The sequence below is a fragment of the Chelonoidis abingdonii genome, chromosome 9, assembly GCF_003597395.2.
Source record: "Chelonoidis abingdonii isolate Lonesome George chromosome 9, CheloAbing_2.0, whole genome shotgun sequence".
NCBI lineage: Eukaryota > Metazoa > Chordata > Testudines > Testudinidae > Chelonoidis > Chelonoidis abingdonii.
In genome coordinates, this window is record NC_133777.1 from 84,558,278 (window position 1) to 84,579,082 (window position 20,805).

At 43.4% G+C, this 20,805-nt stretch overlaps 1 protein-coding gene across 6 annotated transcripts in view; it reads right to left on the reverse strand.

Annotated features, from left to right (window-relative positions):
• CTDSPL2 (CTD small phosphatase like 2) overlaps positions 1-20,805 on the reverse strand; it is a 75,406-nt gene that overhangs the window by 5,491 nt on the left and 49,110 nt on the right. For all 6 annotated transcript variants that reach the window (XM_075069758.1, XM_032764326.2, XM_075069757.1 and 3 more), the window contains 3 exons: positions 7,153-7,215; positions 6,962-7,041; positions 3,450-3,576 (listed from right to left, as the gene is read on the reverse strand). In XM_075069758.1, coding sequence (XP_074925859.1) covers positions 3,450-3,576; positions 6,962-7,041; positions 7,153-7,215 — 270 coding nt within the window. The remainder of the gene's footprint in view (positions 1-3,449; positions 3,577-6,961; positions 7,042-7,152; positions 7,216-20,805) is intronic.

A 20,805-nucleotide genomic window follows, 5' to 3' on the forward strand; every position in this document is an offset into this window, starting at 1 on the left:
CCGCGCTCTTGCAGAACTTGATGGGGGGAAAACACCTGATCCTATATCTGAGCAAGAAGCTATTCCATCAAGAAAAGTCCCACTCACTTACTGAAAAGGAGGCACTAGCGATTAAGTGGGCTGTGAATTCCCTCAGATTTAAAAGTTTATTAGAGAATATTTAAATAAAGGTGATACAAAGAGTTTGATGCTTCAGTTATTGGTCATCGGGGGCAACATACAGAGTATAGGAGGACGCTGGTATTTGGTTATGGGTTAGCATATAGTATATACAGTCTGCAATGTCCCCAATGCGGTGCGTACGGTGGGTGGGATCGAGATACAGTAAGGAAGCAGTGAAGGTACATCGCTCATACAATGGGTTACACGCAGTCATGAGTATGAGTAAGCGGGCCGGGTCATGGGGACAAGATGACCCTCACATGGTGGAATCCAGTTCGATGGGTTCAAGGCTCAGGGGATATAGTTCAGTAGGGGGGCTTTAAAGGTCTCCTCCCCCCGTGGGTGCACGAAGCCACACCGGCTCTCTCCTGGTATTGGCGGTGGCTGGTGATGTGCTCAGTGTAAATGTCCCTAGACCACCGAATAGTGTCCGAGACCATTAAACGTCTCATGAGCTGCGCATAGCGACGGCCCACCCCACAGGCCCTAAGCACATGTTCATTACAGGGGTCCCAGGCACCTAGCGCCCTGACGATCAGGGCGTCGGTGTAAACCTTATAGCCCTTTGCCCGCAGGGTGTCAGTCAAGGGGGCGTATTTTTAGAGTTTACGGGCTCGGGCTTCGCGAAATGCCGGGGTCCTGTTCTCGAACGGGACAGTCACGTCAACGAGGACGATCTTTTTCCTCTCCTCGTCCATGACGACAATGTCCGGGCGCAGCAGGCTGTTGGTGTCGGAGATGGTGCGGTTGACTGCAATCTCACCCAGGTGTGGGGCGATGGCCTTCACCAGTCGGTCTTGGACAGCGTTATGGTGCAGCTGCCAGGCTCTGGCGTGGGGCTTGCAGCTGCACAGGACGTGGGGCAAGGTCTCCATGGTGTACCCGCACTTCCTGCAGCGCTTGTCACAGCTCCCATGGTGGACTGCACCATTGAGCGGGACGCAGTTCAGTCGGGTGCGGTGTACGAACCGCCAGTCGGCGAAGCGGGTGAAGCTGCCCGCGGGGAGAAAGTAGTTGCTGGAGTCCCACTTGCTGGTCACCTCGAAGGCCTTGCCCTGGTCGGGTTTTTTCCTCAGGATGTCCACATAGAGCGCGTGGACGGCGGCCTTCAGTGACCTCTCCAGCACGCCTCTGGCTCCGGGGCTGATGATGGTGTTGCCCTCCGTCTCAATCCGCGGCACCAGGACTCCCAGCTCCTGCCGTTCCTTGCTCCATACCCAGCGGCAGCCCAGTCGCTTTCCTAGCCGGCGCGTGGCGTTGCGAGCGCGGGACCACAGCGAGGAGATGTCACCCCCGTCTTGGGCGAATTCGCCATCCAGGGAGCCGCTCAGAAAAGTAACTACATCCTGGCCAGAGGGAGGCCTGCCGATTCGCTTCTCGATGACAGTGTGCAGGCAGTCGCCGCAACGCTCTTTACTGTGGCATCCGGGCACGTCAGGAGGTGGAAGGCGTGCGTGATGACCGCGATGTCACAGAGGTCTCCCATGTGGTGGATGCTGGCGCCACCGTGCCTGTGGGCAATGTATATGAGCTCGTTGCTGGCTCTCTGGGGCAGGGACAGCCACTTACTTGCTGGGCAGCCCCTTCTCCTTGATCACAGATCATGCTTCCATATGCTGGCTCCATGACATGAATGAGTGAAACCTGCACATAAGGTGGTGGCACCTAAGCTTACAGCCCTATAGTTTCAGGGCTTGCTCGACCAAAAAAGAAAAGCTCATCGCATGTGGCAAAATGACATCACACTAGCAGAAGACAATGTCATACAAGCAACTCAAGGCTGAAGCCCAAAGGAAAATCTGTGACATCAGAAATAAGTGGTGTCGAGAAAAGGCCAAGGAGATTGAGCTTTATGCTGATAAATATGACATGAAGAGGTTTTTTTTCAGAAGGGCCATTTACAGTCCATGCTCCCATGGACCCACACCACTCTGAGCCCAAGACGGGCCAACATATTGTAAGGATAGCAAAGCCAGATGGAAGGAGCATTTTGAGTTACTCCTGAACTGTGACTCAACTGTCCCTGATGCTACTATCAAATCTATACCTCAACATAAAAAAGAATCTCTTGCTGACACCCCCGTGCACCCCCCGAAGAAGTAACACAAGACATTATGCAAACTAACAACAACAAGGCAGCAGTGCCTGATGGCATACCTGAGAAATGCTAACATTATTACAATCTTAAGAAAGGAGATAAGTCAAAGTGTGGAAACTATAGAGGCACTGCTTTGCTATTTACAGCAGGGAAAATCCTTGCCCGTATCCTCTTAAATTGATTATTTCCCCTTGCTGAGAAAATATTGCTGGAATCTCAGTGCGGTTTTAGATCATCCCATGGGATAACCAACATGATCTTCATTGCCCGCCAAATCCAGGAAAAGTCTCAGGAGCAAAATCAGGAACAGTACTGTACTCACTGACATCAGAAAAAGTCCTTTCCTTCAACTGACTTCAGTGGGTTCTGGATTAGGATCTTGGTTCAGAAGCCCACTTTACAATGTGAAATTGAATTGTGCTGACTAACATCAGCTGTGAGCAGTGGATTTCCCTGAACTAGTGCTGAATTTATAGATAATGAAACTGTATCACTAGTAGGCAGACTACTGTTCTCAACACCAGTTCTATTCTCTAATGTAGAGGGACTCTGGAGATTAATCTCTCCACCTCCCTCATGTCTGTACAATTATGGAGACTGGATTATATAGAGAACATATTTTTGGACTAAATCTGGATCATGGAATGTATATTGAACACCTCTAGGATACAGAAGTATGATAGTTGTATACACTTCCAACCAGCAATTTGTTTGCTCAGAATTTTTCTACTAGTTCTGAAAGGATATATTTTGTGAACACTGCCCAAGTCAGAGGAATCCTAAAAGACTGGATTTTTCTGAATTTCTAGAAGAGGTAATTGATTGAGTAAAAGTGTTAAAGCCCTTCTTATTATTAAAAATAATCAAAATACAAAGGAAATGTGAGTATGGTGAAGTATTCTGAAGAACGTTTGCCACACAGAAATTCTTTTCACTTATATTATTTTACTTTTTAAAATTATACTATTTCTGAAATGGTCAAGTAACATCTAAAATACTAAAATATTCCTATTAAAAAAGAACCCTACATATTTTGAGGTGAATTTATTACAAATGAGTTAGGTACTTTTTTTTTTCTTCACACCTAGCATTTTCTTAATTTACCTAGTTAAATTAAAAGTTTATGTTTTCATTTTCAGAGAAGGTTTTTACAAATTCTACAAAGTGTGACTATCACAAAAATGCTTACCTGATAGGCAAAGGCTTGTGGTGAATTGTCAATTATGATCGTTTTTGAAAGATCTCTACCAAGGATATTTAAATCCTTTATATAATTTCCTTGTACACAAACACAATGCTCACGGAAAAGTCGATGCCTATGGGTTAAAGGAAAATTAATTAATTTAGTAACTTAGAAAATATGTTGCATAGAGAAAAAGAAATTTAAATGCTGCCAAGTGTTATGGAAATAAAAATCTTATTTTTTTCTTTCCTGATGTGCTTAGCTCTTCTTAAGAAGTTGCCCTTTTAGAAACTCTCTCTCTCTTTTGGGCTATTCTTTCATCATCAAAATTCTTAGCAAATAGGTAGACCTTATGTTCAAGTATTGCCATGCCTTAACATGGAACTTGTCTGTTCCTCTAAAAATATAATGTTTAAAACTAAAGAGATGGATTAATACAATTCTGTACTTTTTTTTATAATTTATTTACCCACGACAGTTAAGATACACTATCTGGCTGTCAGTGACGTCCTGCTTTTTAACCAGTTTTCCAGATGAGTTGATAGAGGCATACAAGGACCTCAAGTGACTTCCCACGGTCACCTAGTATGTCAGGGGTTAGCCCCTTAATGGAACCCTGGCTTCCAGTCTTTGCTCTAACCAGTAGAGAACAGAGCCTCCCTATCCCTGTACCTGCCAGAATAGAAAATATTAGAAGGACTGTTTTCTGTAGAATATTACCTGTGTTGGCAATTAACCTATTTCAGTTACAATAGCTTAAGAAAAGCCTCAAGGCCAAACGTTCCATCAACTGCTTTTTTTTCCTCAATTATCCTGCTCCTATTTAATTCAACAGAAAGAGGCCGTATAATAACTAGAAATGTTCGGATAGTGTACAAGGATTCAGGTTGTTTAAAGTAGTATTAAAAATACAACTGAAGCTTCATCACCTTATCAACTATACAATAAACTGACTTTCAAATATAGGTTACATTAAAATTGTATTACAATCTAAATGCATCTTTCTAAGCTTTACATTTTCTTATGACAATCTCTCTAAGGCTGTTCAGCAATTTAGGAAATCTGATTAAAGGAAAGTAAAAAAAAAAAAGCTGTATCTGAAATGTTTAATTTCACAAAGGGGTGGAGCTTCCACTGTTACTATAAATAAGCTGGTGGCTCAGTGACAAACAATTTGATATGTAGATGCTAAGTCACGTGTGGAGTGCCTGACAAGTTTACCTTTAGGCTAAAGTCAAAACTAATCAAACCTTGATGTTAGCTTTTCAGGGCACATAAATCACAAGTGTGCATCCAGTTCAAATTCTTAGACTATTGTTCAGATGCACCACATCATTTCATTATATCTATCCTGTCCCAATAAGTTTAAAATTGCATTCTGAGTCATACAAATTAGAGCTGTAAAAGCCTTTTTCAGAGAGACTTGTGAAGTATTATATAAGTTACTCCCATTAAGAATGAGATAGCCATGTAACCTCCCACACAGTAACGGGATAGATTCCTTCAGTACTTATCATTCCTTTTTATATTATTCATATTTGATTATATTTAAAGACTTTCATCAAAAACAAATTTATAATGCTGACTAAATGAGACAAAATGCATCTAAAAACATTTGTTTAGGTTTCCTAAAAAGAATCTAAAAGAGTATTATTACTGCATGTTAAGGAAGACACTGGCAAGATGAATATAATAGTGGTGAATCTGTGAATAAACAACCTTTTTAAAGGTATATGAAATATGTCCAGATTCCACACACCAATACTTAAGATCTATTTAACTGAAACAAATATTTTAGATTCTATAAATAGATAAAAAGTACTTCTGTGTTTATAGTCCTTAAATATAAACTCACAGATTTCACAGCCAGAATGGCCCATTGTGATCACTTAGTCTGACTTTCTGTACAACACTGGCTGTACAACTTCCCTAACATAATTCCTAGAGCTAGGCTAGCATATGGCTAGGGTTGTCAGGATTAGATTTTTATCAGTAAATATCTGTAAATGTTGATTTCACCATACACACACAAACCAACAACAAAAATTTGCATTGATAATAATCAAAATGTAGATAGGCAAAGTAAGGAAAAAGCTGCTTGAGAACGTATTAGAGTTTGATTTGAGGATATTTATTTTGTATATTTTGACATGGGACGTTGACAATTTGTGTTTTAACAGTTACAAAGCTTTAACTTTTTGAATCTTAATATTTATCATTAAATTACTGTATGAGAATCCTATTATCTGACCTTCCCATAATCTCCTGCAATCGTGAAAACTTAAATCAATAAAAATTAAAGAAAAAAAATGCCTAAAAATAAACATCAAATTCTGCCAGGCCTAAATATAGCATGTAAGTGTCCCAATTATCAACAAGGGCTCTGCTGTGCTGTACATACAAGTAATAGAAAGACAGTCCCTGACCCAGAATGCTTAGTATTTACATAAAAATATCAATTACGTGAAATGCTACTAGAATACTGAAGTTTTAGAAAGTATAAAATATTTGGATTAAAATAAGTTGACAATATATCTTTAAAACCTTAAAGTAATTATGATTGGTGTCCCATACTTTAAAAACAACAGGAGAAATCCTGATCTCACTGAAGTCAATGGGAGCTTTTCCATATACTTCAATGGGGCTGGGATTTCTCTCTGTTTTCTGAGCTAACATGATGCAAACAAGAAGTTTACAAATGAGCTCTTAGGCATAGTATCTTGCATTTCCTAACCTGAGAAGGCTGAAATTATTTATTCTCCTTAATAAAAATATCACATTTTGAATGGATCCCTGAGGATTTCCCCTTTTTTTCTGCTTTAACTTTCCCATCCAAAAAGTCTATCATCCTTCCAGATGAGGATCACTATACAAATACCTCCACCACCATTTCCTTTAAAATCTTGAGGAATTGATCTTGAGCAATGCAAGACACTCCCCTACACCATAGCCCAAGGAAATGAATAAGGCTAAATAACTGTTACCAGAATCATCAACAAATCATTTCATGCTTGAATGAAAGATGCAAATATTTTGATCCTGCAGATTACAGATTAAAAATTAATTTTATGAATTGTCCTCTAAAAAGTAGTTCATTTTAAAAAGTCATCAAATAATGAATTATTTTCTGTCAAAAACTATTTGTTTTCTTGATATACACTTAAAAATCAGTCAAATATTGATGATGTAACAGAGAAACAGGTGCTAGAAGAATTACATTTGTAATGAGTAACTCTCAAATATGTTATGATGGATCAAGGGATACATACGCTTTTAAGTATCAGAATGGAATACAAATATGGTTAGGGCTTATGTCTCTAGTATCCCTTGTACAATAATTCAAGTACCTTTCCACCTCTCATTTCCCCCTTTCATGCATACACGCTTGGTCAATTCAGTGAGGCACACTACAACAAAGAAGTTAATGTGTAATGATTTATTTCTTAATTATAATTTTGTGAAAAATAAATTGGTTAGCCTAACATTAGATATTTACATGAGTTTTTAATCAAGTTTACCTGACCAGTTGCTTTTTAGGGTCTAGTATGTTCAGTAACTTGTCTGCATACACCTTCTTAGAAGCAGTAAAAAGAATGATCTATAAATTAGAGGAGGAAGAAGTTGCATCATTATTGCATTATTCAGCATCATATAAATGAGTATATATAATATAAAAAGAAATTTCAGGGAGATATCCAAGTATTATTACCTCATAAATCTGAGACATACGTTCCAGGAATTCTCTGAAGAACGGCCTTAACCTCACATAAACCTATAGAAATAAGAGATGGGTTTAAATAAATAATACAGAAAGATTCAAAGTGGCTTTACTGTAGGGACAGCTGAAGCTACAGATAGTCTGTACAGATTATTAACTAAAAATGGTCATTAGGAACACACTGAACAGAAATAACAGATTTCTCATATAGTAATATTTGAGCATTCAAAAATATGTCAACCAACTTACAATACCACTCAACTCTTCTATGAATGAAAAGGTAAAATGGTAAAGTAATCTTTAACTGATTTACTGGAGAACTTGATGAAGTCAGAAATCATTTTAAAAATAGAGGAACCAGGCAATTTCTTAACTAAAAATTGTATTTTGCAACTCTAATCCCTCAATCTGCTTCAGGTTCTGTCAGTCAGCAGCCACACTGAACTTCAGAAGAAAATCTTAGCCACAAAAGAAATTGCACTGTCAAATGGCAAACCATCAGTGTTACCCAGCATAATCTTAGCTGCTCCATCTTGAACATGGCAGAAAATCTAAAATTGAATTAAGACGACAGATTCTTAGGATTTTAAACAGTCTTATACCACTGGCCTTGTGACACTGGATTTTACAATTGGCAAATGGAAATTTCTACTACTGCTGAGTAGGGATGAGATACTGGACACCAGGATCAGGGAGGCTACCAAAGGGCTAGGAGGAGGATCTTGTCCTCTGTTTACCATTTTTACAAACTTGTTTGCATATAGAGTTGCACCAGTTTAAGTAAAGGTGTTATTTTAAACCAATTAGTTAAACTGGTGCCAAAGACTAGGCAGGCACATTTATTTTGTTTTAAAACAGCTTTATTTTTGTTTACCCTTAAGTCAATTAGGAACAAATTTAAGCTACATTGAAATAAGTCACTCTTGTACCAAAATAAGAGTGTCCACACAGGGTTTGCACTGATTTCACTAAACTGGTGTAAATTTTATGTGTAGGCAAGGCCTGAGTTCTCAGAAGGAATAAAAAGGAAACTCCACAGATTAATAGGAAGTTCCATATGATCAACAGTCATATTGCAATGGATCTTGGTCTTTTGATGGAAGCACACATTTCTTGACTACTGAAGACCAGATCTTACTTGAACAGAAAGCTTTCTACAGTGTTTGTAGCCACAACCAACTTCTTATCAGATCTAGGATTTTTCCTCAGCTTTCCAAATCGGTCTTTTGTCCTATTCAAAGGATCCTCTTTGTAGGTTCTGTATTGGACTCAACAGCAGGGAAAGCCTTTCTGCCAGAAGACAGATTTCTCAAAATGGAGCAATGCCTATGAAGATCCAAAGTTGCCCCACACTGAAGATAAAGTTCTTCCTGGATCTCAAAGGGGTTTGTAGCAGCCACGATCTACTTGACTTCATTTGCCCTTCTGACAATGATACCTTTGCAACACTGGACATCCCTGTCTACGGTCCAGATTTGGATGGTCTTCAGTTGTGTCTCACCATGTCCCAGAAAATTACAGCCTCTCTACACTGGTGGTCAAACAGGACCTACATGCTCAAAGGTGTGCAGTTCACTCCTCCAGGTCCATGCTAGACAGTGACTTCAGATACATCAACAAAGGATTAGGGAGCACACTTGAACAACTTAATGGTTTAAGGACACTGGTCTTCTCAAAAAAGAACACTGCACAGCCATGTACTGGAATTAAGAGCTAGTCACCTGGCCCACAGATCGTTCCTTCTTCACTTGCTAGGGAAGATTGTGCAGGTAGTAACAGACAATAAATTGGCAATGTATTATATAAACAAACAAGAGGTTGCTCCCTCTGCCTCTTTGTATGCAGAGGCAATAAAGAAATGAGATTGGTGGATCCGCCACAACATTTACCCTGTAGCAATATATTTGGCAAGAGAAAACAACATGGTTGCAGATCGCTTCCATGAGTGGTCCCTGAAGGACCAGTTGGTTCAGACCTTTTCCAGATGGGCTCAACCAATCACGGACCTGTTCATGACAAATTCTTCACATGCTTGCATATGTCCATTCCATTGAAGGTGTGTGCCAAGTACAGTCGATGGAAATTTTTCCCTTAGCGGTATCCATCGGGTTGGCCCTGGCACCTTCTGGTGCTGCACGTCCATGATGATGATGATGATGATGTTCGTCCATCGTTGTCGATGAAGGCCTCAACAACTCATTCGTTCAATGACTGGACTCTGTGCGTTCGAAGATGACTGATCAGTCCGATTTGGGCGTGGAACGTCCTGTCACACGTCGGGCAGACACGTGATGGCACTGTCGATGATGTGCGGGCAGCTCTGGACTTGTGCAGCTCATGCTTTCTTTCAGCCTCAGCAGTACGCCTCGCCTCAGAGGTATTACTGCCTGTGTGAATGAGGCTGTGTCATGCTGGATGGTTCAGTGCGAGGGTTTCCCATGTGGCAGTGTTGATCTCGAGAGACTTCAGAGAGGTCTTCAGCATGTCCTTGAACCGCTTCTTTTGTCCTCCATGGGAGCGCTTTCCCTGGGTGAGTTCTCTGTAGAAGAGTTGTTTAGGAATGCGCTCGTCTGACATTCTCACAACATGTCCGGCCCATGTGGTCTGGGCTCTCATCAGCAGTGTGTGAACTGATGGGAGACTGGCTCTGATAAGGACTTCAGCATCGGGCACTTTGTCCTGCCATCTGATTTTTAGAAGCTTTCACCAACAGGAAATGTGGAAGTGATTGAGCCTTCGTCCATGACTCCGATAAACAGTCCACGTCTCGCAGGCGTACAGTAGAGTTGGAAGCACCACTGCTCGGCAGACCTTCAGCTTCATTGGTAGGCTGATCCCTCGACATTCCCAGACGTTGGAGCGCAATCAGCCAAATGCAGAACTGGCTTTAGCAATTCGGCAATTTACTTCATCATCGATTGACACTGCTCGGGAAAGGGTACTGCCCAGGTACATGAAGTGGTCCACTGCCTGAAGTCTCTGTCCATTTACAGTGATGAACAGTTCTGGGGTGTATGCGGTTGTCAGGGAGGGGTAGTATCTCTGATAGGGGAGCAGTCGTACTCCTAGGAGTAGCTCATCCACTTTGGTCCCCACTTGACACCCAGCTCTCACCTGTGGCTCCAAGTAGCTGTCAGCATGCGACAGTGGCCACACCCCAGAAACCATGTCTCGACTGACGGGCTAAACCAGGTGAGGGTAACCGATGAGTCTGAGACCCTCGGTGAGTTAAGCCCTGTCTACCCATTGCATGCAAAGGCTGGATCCGGCTGACTGAGGAAACCTGGTTCAACGGTCAGGAAGGCGGTGACAGCAAGCGTTGTGGAATGCTCAAGAGCACGACAAGACACGTAGGCGTCCCGGTCATCCACTGTGCCCTGCCCTATCTCCAGGCGTCTCGACTCTTGTCCTGCCACTGGAAACAGATAGGAACTGGGAAGAGAGAGTGAGGTTGACGTCACGCAACTCTCCCTCACTTTAATCCAATTCATGCGACATCATATCATATCACATCATATCCAGTCCTGTGGCGATGGGCGAGCGACGAAGCAGCAGGTGTGGATACATTGGGAGCTGTAGCCGCGGACCTGCACACAGGTGGCTCAGGTATAATGGTCGTTCCTCACTGACCGAAGCAGCAGTGGAGCTCGGCGTCTTCTTGAGCGACTGAGCAGCCTTATTCAGGATTGCACTGATCACCTCCGTAGAATGAGGAGGGGGCTAGAAAAGGTGCCCTAAACATTACCTGCTTCACCTTACCCTGGCCAGCATACCGCGGCTGGCGGGGATCCCATAAAAGTGGTCGAACAAAACAAAACTTAGAGTGACATCGATCACCATTGGCACATGGAATGTGCGCACACTAGCCACAGGGCTAGCATAAAGGGCCTCGCTGACCTGCATGGGAGCACTCCTTAAGTCCTGGCCTTGAAGGTGACTTTTCTGTTCTTTTGGAGTCTCTCACCAGGGAGTGGAGTCTCTTCCTCTTGGAATGGTTCACTTCTGAAGTTGACCCATGGTCCTCACTCAACAAGGCTGAAGGCACTGGCACAGTCAGAGAGACAGTGGCCAAAGGACGCAGGACTCTCCAAGACAGCAGAGACAACAGAATGACTGTCACTGACGGGAAAAGACCTGTGGCAGGTCTAGCAGGTTTTAAAGCCTGGGATCTTTGGAATAACCCAAGCAGGAAAAGGATAGAAAAGATGCAACAGCTGAAAGTGAAGGTTCTGGTGACAAAGGAAAGGGATTAGATGTGGAAATCTCTCCATCAAAAAAGCATAAGTGTATGCTAAAACATTAAAATTGAAAAAAACAGATTAAAATAAAATATTAAGCAAGAGCAAGGAAGCTGTAAATCTAGCAGCAGACATGGCTAAGATACATCTTGAGCAAAGGACTATGGAGAAGGAATTGGAGTAGTGGTGGGTTTGCACCTCCTTACAAACCTTGATACTGGAGCATGCCAATGTATGGTGTGCAGTTGTGTACTCAGACACTGCTTTCTAAAATCTCCAGTTGAGTGCATACAGGCACTCACACATACTGTGGTGGAGAACACACAGGGACACATACTTGAAGAACAACCTTAATTCACGTATGGTAGGAGTCCATTACAGACCACCTAACCAAAAAGAAGAGGTGGATGAGTTTTTTTTTTAAAAATAGCTAACAAAATCATCCAAAGCACAGGATGGGGAACAGTGTCAGAGAGACTGTGTGACTTGCCCATTGTTACAAAGGCAATCTGGGGAGGGAATTGAACCCAGGTCTAGACTGAAGTTAGCACCTTAACCACTGGGCCATCGTTGCTGACTACAAACCAAGTGCCTTTGACATCAACAGTAGGGTGAAACAGGGGTGTGTCCTAACCTCTGTGTTTTTTAACTTCTACTTTGCATTCCTGCTCTCTCATGCATTTAAGGACAGCAACGATGGCACTGATCTTCAAACCACACTAGACGGAGGCTTGTTCAACATAGCAAGAATTAGAGTGAAAGCCAATGGGAAAGAGCTGGTTCTGAGAGATTTCCTGATTGCGAATGATGCAGCTTTGGTTACCCACAGTGAATTTTCCCTGCAAAATCTCTTGGGTAGATTTTGAGTGTCATGCAAGAGCTTTGGATTGATAATTAGTTTCAAGAAGACTGATCACGTACCAAAGGGTGGAAGAACCAATGCCTGACATCACTCTGGAGGATAAATCTCTGCATTGTTGACAGTTTTGCTACTTGGGTTCTATGATCAGCAGGAATCTTTCCCTTCAGACTGAACTAACACTCCAAAAAGCAGCTAAGAATTTTGGGCTATTACAGAAATGTGCATGGAATAACAGCAAACTATCAATAAAGGTGAAGATGTAAATCTATGAGACTTATGTGCTGTCATCCCTGCTTTATGTTCAGAAACATGGACTACATACACTAGGCACATTAGCAGACTGAACAGCTTCCACATGAGATGGCTGGGCAAGATCCTGAGAATAAGGAGTGAGAAGACAAAATACCAAACACAGAGGTGTTGGAGCACACAGGATTGACACACTTAGAAACTACTATCAAGAAGAGGAAGTTGCAATGGTTCAGTCATATCAGGAGAATGGAAGACCGTATCCCCAAGAACATTTTGTACAGCGACATTCGAGATAGCTCTAGAAAATGGGGTCACCCTTTATGGCAGTACCACGAAATGTGCAAAAATGATATGACGTCATTTAACATCAATGTAGAAAGCTGGGTGGAGTGCACAGAATCCCATCCAATCTGGATGGTCGTAACACCAGATCATGACAGGTTCTTATGCACAAGGTGATCCAACTGGAAATCCTCTGCGAGGACACCGGAAGGCACTTCATCCTATCCGCTATAGTGATGAAGAGCTGCGCTGATTTACGGAAAGGTTTGGTACGTTCTAAATAAAAAGTCAAGGCCCTTTGGACGTCCAGCGCATAAAGATGCCTCTCTTCACTGGTCTTATGTGGTTTGGGACAGAACATCGGGTGGAAGACGTCCTGCTGCATATGGAAGGTAGACACCACTTTAGGCAGGAAGGCCGGGTGGGGCCACAGCTGAACCTGGTCTTTGTAGAAAACTGTGTATGGCGGTTCTGAGGTCAAGGCTCTAATCTCAGAGACTCTCACTGATGTAACCACCCCCAGGAACGCAACCTTCCATGACAGGTGGGAAAAGAAGCAGGAGCCCAGCAGCTCAAAGAGTAGGGCCAGTGAGTCTAGAGAGGACCAAGTTAAGATCCCACTGTGGGACAGGAGTCCATACCTGCGGGAAGAGTCTCTCAAGCTCTCCCAAGAATCTGTCCGTCATGTCATGGGAAAACAAATGTCTGTCCTTGGATCGGTGAAAAGCAGGTGAAAAGTGGAGGTGGCTGCAAGATGCACTCTAAGGGAGTGTGTGCCAGGCCCTGGTTCCTCAAATGAAACAGGTAGTCTAGGACAGTCTGTATAGAAGAGTGCGAGGGAGAGATGCCACACTCGGATGCTCAGCGAGAAAACCTTGTCCACTTGGCCAGGAAAATCAGTCTAGTTAGGGCTTCCTACTTCCCAGGAGACCCTGTTGGACCTCCTCCAAACAGGTCTGCTCCTCCAGGTTCAGCCATGCAGCATCCATGCTGAGAGGCGGAGGGACGTGAGGTTGGGGTGTAAGAGCTGACTGTGGTCCTGTGAAGCAGGTTAGGTCGGTTGGGCAGGGGCCAGGGAGGGACCGCTGACAGGTTCATGAGCATGCCGAACCAGTGCTGGTGAGGCCACGCCGGGGAGATCATGATCCTCTCTTGATCTTTGCCAGGACCTTGCTGATGAGAGGAATCGGAGGGAATGTGTACATCAGGCTCCCCGACCACGACAGGAGAAAGGCATTGGAGAGGGAGTCCTTGCCAAGAACAAAACCAATGACATTTTCTATTTTGCCTGGTGGTGAACAGGTCAACTTGGGGAGTTCCTCACCTCTGGAAGACCATGTAGGCTACTTCTCGGTGGAGTGACCATTTGTGGCGAAAGAAGGCCCTGCTGAGGTGCTCCGCTGCCTGTTGATTTAGAATACTGAGGCTGTGTTGTCCATCAGGACTCTCACCATCTTGCCCGACAGGTGAGGTAGGAAGACATTGCATGCACTAGGCCCTTTTGAAGATAGGGGGCAAGGAGGAGGGAGTCTGCCGAGGTCAGTAGTAATCTTTGATACCCCCTTGAGAAGGGGTAAAGCCACCATGGCAGGGACCAAGGAGCAGAGGACATCGAACATGGAGTCAGAAGGCTCTTCCAACTCCTTGGCCTGGAGCCCCAGGTTAGATGTGACCCTCTTCAATAGTTCCTGGTGCGCCTTAGCGTCATCCTGAGGAACTGGGTGAGGACAATGCTGGTACTGCAGGAGCATCCATGTCCATTGGTGGTCCAGCAGGCTGCTCCCCTGGGTCCTCCTGGACCTGTGGGGTCCTCCTCCCCAAAGTCCCAGGCATTGGAGGAGGTCAGGATGTTGAGGCTGCTGGCCTGTCCAAGGCTCCCGACACTGAGTGGGCAGCCTGGGAAGTCTGGGTTCCATGGATACCATGATGCCAGCCACTGTGCTTGGGGCCATGGGACAGGTTTCAGTGCTGATGATGTAGGTGGCACCGCAGGTTGCCCCACAGTTAGGGAGCCCTGCTCACAGTGCCAGAGCTGTAGCCAGAGCAGTCACTATCCAGCAGCAGCTCTTATCAGACCTGGAGGCAGACCTGTCTGAGCGAGACGACTGTCTAGGTCAGGGTCTTGGGGACTCTCAGTGTTTGGCGGATTGGTGTTGGAAACCTGGCGATCTACAGCTTATGCCATCTGACTGGGATGTTGAGAGGCACTGGGAGCTATCACATGCTGGTTGCCAGAAGGAACTCCCGAAATGTGGCGATCCCAGTCTCAGAGACCAACAACAGTAGTCCGGTGACTTCTATCCCTTAATTGGTCACAGGAGCACCAAGCTCTCTGCAACATGAGGGGTCAGTCTCACTGCTCCTGTCAGGGGAGAGGGAGGAGGAGGAGGAGGGACGGGGCATGCCTCAGTGGGTCTGCACCAGGCTACAATCGAAGTACGCCTCAAATCCTGCTGTCAGTGCCCAAAGTCCAGGGACCAAAAAGGGTTCTGCTAAACCTGCCTATCTGAGGTGTGATGGCTTCAGGATGACAAGTGGTGGCAGGACGTCCCACACAATGGGGAATGGTGCCGCTGAGGCAGGGACATACACAGTCCCAAAGCTGCTTACCCCGAGACCTGGGTACTGCTGGAGCCGGTATGGATGGCACCGGAAGCGTCAGGATCTCCTGAGCTGCCTGAAGAGCCTCGGGCATCAACGGCACCTGGAGTTGATGGAGGCCTGCACCATTATCTGGAGTCGCAAGCAAAGCATAGGATGGGCTACACTGCTCAACCTGAGCTGGGGCCTGACTTCCTGAAGGGGGCGTTGAGCTGCCCGGCGCAGGTCTTGGCTAACCCCCAGCCCTCTCTTTTTCCTTGCTGGAAGTCGGGGATCTTCCCCTCCCTGTCTTCTTTGGCTTCTTGGACAGAGCCGCAGAGGGGGACTGGTGCCAGCTCATGGATGGCAACGGCAGAGCACTGTGCACCGATGCTGCAGTGCCTGGTGCCGAGTTGGACTGTTGCTCCAGTGCTAGAGTGAGTGCTGACTCCATCAGGAGTTCCTTCAAGAGACTGTCCCGCTCCTTTTTCGTACTGGGTTTGAAGGACTTACAAAGATGACACTTGTCACCTATGTGCCCCTTGCCCAAGTATGTTAAGCAGCTACTGTGTGGATCACTGACGGGCATAGGCTGTTTGCAACAATTGCAGGGCTTAAAGCCTGGGTACCAGGGTATGCCCCGTCCCCCAGCTGAGTCCCATTTGGGACTAACAAAGCGTTTGAGAACTACTACTAAGGGTAACTAATTCAACTACTAACTATATACAACTATATTACAGGTTTTCAAAGTTCACAAGAACAGAGAACGAAACAATGCTAGCCAAAGCAGCAGATGTTCCAGTACCATCACTGGCAGCAAGAAGGAACTGAGGGTGGAGGGAGCCGGCGGTGCACCTTACACCACGCCATGCGGACATCACTCCAGAGGGTGCCAGAGCCAGTCCCCTATGGATACTGCTGAGGGGAAAACTTCCGGCACCAGTGCATGTGGTGAGCTCACACACCTAATGGAATGGATGTGAGCAAGCACTCAAAGAAGAACACATGGATCTGTGAAATTTGTTAACAAGTTGGGTCACTCCTGTATTGGGCTCGTCAACTCATCAGACACCTGACTAGACATTTGACACCTACACCATGATCCAGTAGATCAACAGTTGCTTATAGGATTATGGCACTCTAGTATTTGTGGTCCCAGGTTAGATTAAACTGATTTTTAAATGTACATTAGATTTTAAACCCCGCCCCCCTCCCCTGTCATGATACTGGATCCTCCTCCCTCCCCATTTTTGTCAGAGATGTTTTTAGTAAAAGTCAGGAACAGGTCACGATTTCCATGACTTTTTGTTTATAGTCCATGATCTGTCCACGACTTTTACTAAAAATATCCATGACAAAATCGCAGCCTTACTGATATGTATACTCAACCTTACCTCCATATTAACATACCTTTCTCTAAGAATTTCCCTGCTTGTTTTTAATTTAAAATTTCATAACCCAAAAAGAATATTGTCACGTGTTGTTTCCAATTGTTTGAAGACACGAAGTATCAACCTTATTTTTTTTACTTTAAATTGTATGGTCAGTTCATTGGTGTGCTGAGGCTCCTTTATGCCACTTTGCAGCCAGAGCATGCCAGCCAGTTAAACTGCATTTACAGCTGCTTTGTTTCACCAGAGCATAGCAAAGCAACTAGAGGGTACATCTCAGTTTCCCCATCCTACAGATCTGCCCTTTCTTCTGTCACTTCCTACATATCCCTGCGCACACACCCCAAATGCCCCCTCCCTACTTTCTTCTATATTCTCCTTCATACAACCCAAGTTTCCCTCTCTCCCCGCACCCTAAATTCCCTTGAACACGTGTACCCTTCCCACCTGCATCCCTTCATCATCTGCATACTCACCCACCAGTTTCTGCCCACCCTCCATCACTGCCTACATTCTCCTGCCCGTGCATGCACACATACAGTCCTGCCCTGCCCCATCCCATCCCACCTCGAATTCCGGCACTTGCTGCTGAATCTGGTGCACCAGGTAGTTTTTTTTAAAGAAATAGCTATGATTAACAGTCATTTTTGCCATTACTTTCCATAATTGAGGCAGAGAGATTTGCTTAGTTGCCCCAGGCCACACTGAGTCAGTGGCAGAATGAAGATGAAAACTTATAAGCATACGAGACGGTCTCTTATTTGCACAGTAAAGTATTGTCTCAATGTAGAGAGGTACTAGGAGAGCCTCATGTTTTCAATGTGGTAAGGTGTAGAGAGTAAGTTACAATCATAACAGGTAACAATCATAGGGCTTGATTGTGTCTAATCTGGTGTACAGGAGCAGGGAAAGAGATAACGACACAAGGAGCCTTACCTCTGGGTGCCCTTGTAAAGGGACCAGGAACGATCCCGAGGGGAAATGCAGGTTCTGCTCCTGGCTAGCCCACTAGGGGCACTAGATGCCTAAATGTTGTGGCTCCACTCCCACTGAGTGAAGAGGCAAGTACACCTGTTGAAAGGGTGGTGGAACTGTCCCTGCAGTGTGCAAACCTGGAACCTCTGAGAGGGAACGCCAGCTGACTAAACCAGGATTCCTTATGGGGTTCCTGCTGCACTGCACCCCTTCAGCCTGAACCATGTCTCAAAAGTCACAATAAGGACCAGAGCTTTTTTGAAAATGTATACTAAATTTTTTCAAGCCAGCTGTCAGACTTTACACTATTAGCCAATGTTTGTTGAGAAAACCAAAATTATTTGTAATTATAAGTGTTTGAAAATGTCATCAAGTGGCTAATCTGGAAAAAGCATATAGCATTTATTTTATTTGATATACAGCATGAAACAAATTCTTCTAAAGGAAAAATAAATGAAATGAAGAGCTATGGAACTCAAGAAACTGGGCTTTTTAATGTGACTCTCAGAATGAGTATTCTATATTTTTAAGACAAAAATGATAAATTACAAGTTTCAAAACTAGTAAGAATGAAAAAAGTAAACAGATATTTTAAAACAGCTTAATAATGATATCTGGTAATTTGCAAGAGCAAACAGAAAAATTAAACATGATCTGGTTAAGCTAGCTAGTTAAGCTAAGTTAAATAAGTTATTTTGTTTTTTAATGAAAACCTTACATTCTCTTAACAAGGAAATAGAGGCATTAATGACCTTAGACGAAAATTTGAGCCATGTAGTTTTTTCCTATATACAGTCCATGTAACTGTGTATATCCGACCTCCATCCATGAAAACATGTACAACTCCTGCCCCCACAATGTTTCCATATTGTTATGTTTTTTTTAAACAACAATGCCAGCAGCTCAACAACAACAAAATGTTTGTGCAGAAGAGGGGTAGAAACTGGTAAGGACATAAATTTTAGTTAAATTTCTAAGGAATTATTACAAAGAAGAGGAGGAGGAGAAAATATTCTGTAATACAGTAAACACTTTCACACAGCTTTAAATAAAAGTCCCATAATTAGCTAGACAATCATTAAGACTTTATCACACCAGATGAACTAACTACTTATTTTTCCCTTCCTTCTTTCATGTCCCACAGAAATATCTGTCTGGTTACGCAGATATCAGATGATGATGACTACTAGTGGCTGAACTCCAGATATGTATTTCCTATTAAATTAGATGTCATCACTGTGCAGGTGCTTTAGGGGTCGTCTTCCTCTGTCCTTGAAAGAAATGCTGAGTAGTTACAGGCCAATGAAGTTCAGCAGATCTGGATTTGCAACTAGACTCATCTTACCCAACTGTAAGAGACCCAAGATGAAGATCATCATATAAATGAACAGAAACAGCAGGTTCTTAGTTGATTGTGCCTCTCCAGGTGAGAAGAAAAACATAGGTCTAAAAGTCCAATTAGACTGAGGTTAAGAGATCCCAATCTGATCGTAGCTTTCTTTGTGGGTGTCTACCACAGACTGAAGCCTGAACAATTGATCCAAAGGCTGCTGGTTTTGTTGTTCTCTTAGAGAAACTACTGGGATAGCATTTCACCAGAAAGGGAATGAAAATTCTCAGATACCCCTGCCACATCCCATCAGAGTAATAAGTTGAACAATCCAGTTATGTTTGGCTGCAGTGGAGTAGAGAACGTGAAATGTCTTTTGATCAGCTTCTATTGGGCTACAGAGCTGAAACAGGAAGATCAGTGAGACTGTTGAGCCCAAGAACTAAGTGAACAGAAATCTCTTGACTGGATAAGGCCTATTTGTAAAGGGAAGATATTCTCTGGATGGAGGAGGGAGCAAGACGACCTAGTGGCTAGGACTGATAGCTCTGCAACATAAGCTAAATACAGTGCAAACCTCTTAACCAAGTAACAAAAAGGAGTGCCTGACACAAACTGCTAATACATTATAAAATAAATCCGTATACTAGTACTAAAGAATTAAACATTTACTCTTGTTCTCCAGAGACAGAAGTATTGTGGCATTCAATATATACTACACTTATAATGACTTAATTACTGCAGCATTGTTGGCCAGTTTTGGAATATACTTCAAAGTAAGCTGCTTGCTCATCCACCCTCCCACCACTGCAAAAGTATCGGTTCGTGGCCTTCAGTTAGGTAGAGAAATCATAATGGTATGAAGTCCAGATCTCCATTTGCATAATTATTAGTGAAACTGGGTGTGAGAGAATGGAGAAATCCTGTAGGAAAAGAAGTATTGAGCTAAGTTTTACTCTCTCTTAAAAAAAGATTTAAGCATGTTTTTGATCATTAGTTTCACAGTATTTCTTAAAGAGTCTAACTGAAGGTATTAAATGTTCAGAGACTAATAGACAACATCTTCACAAACTGATTTTACATGTCAGGTACTGTTTTCAATGAGCTACACTGTATTGTACTTTATAAATATAACAGTATTTTCTTACCTAATAATCTGTCTTCAACTTTTGCTCAGACATTTACTTCCTCCTTGCCAGCAGGAGGAGACAACACCAGTGAAAGCTTAAATGACACTCTATGGGCGAGTTTGGAGAACTGAAATTCAGATGGGCCTATTGCATAGGAGATGATCAAACTGATAATTGAAAGAATAACTTTTCAAAAGCAGATGAAATAGCGAGCTATTGTCTACAATACAAAGCTAAGAATGTATGCAATATTAACCAGTTTCTGTTCAGCAATTATCTGAAAAGGAGACTTCTCTTTTTACCCATAGCCTTAGTTAATTAAATGTTTTATGGTTATAACTAAATTCTTGACTGTTTAGTCTCCTGCTTATTGCCCCTCATTTAGCAAGCGGTGAATGTTTTCTGGGTTGCCATGTCTGGTGTACAAGCACCTCAATAAAATAAATAGATGGTCAGGAATCCTAAAACAACATACTTGATGTAGACACAGGCTGTCCTTATCAAGTCTACCTTGTGAAGGTACTGCTCCTTTGCAATTTCTAAACTTGGGAAATAACTAAGGCACAATAGATGAAATTGCATTATCATCTTATTGGATAAAAAG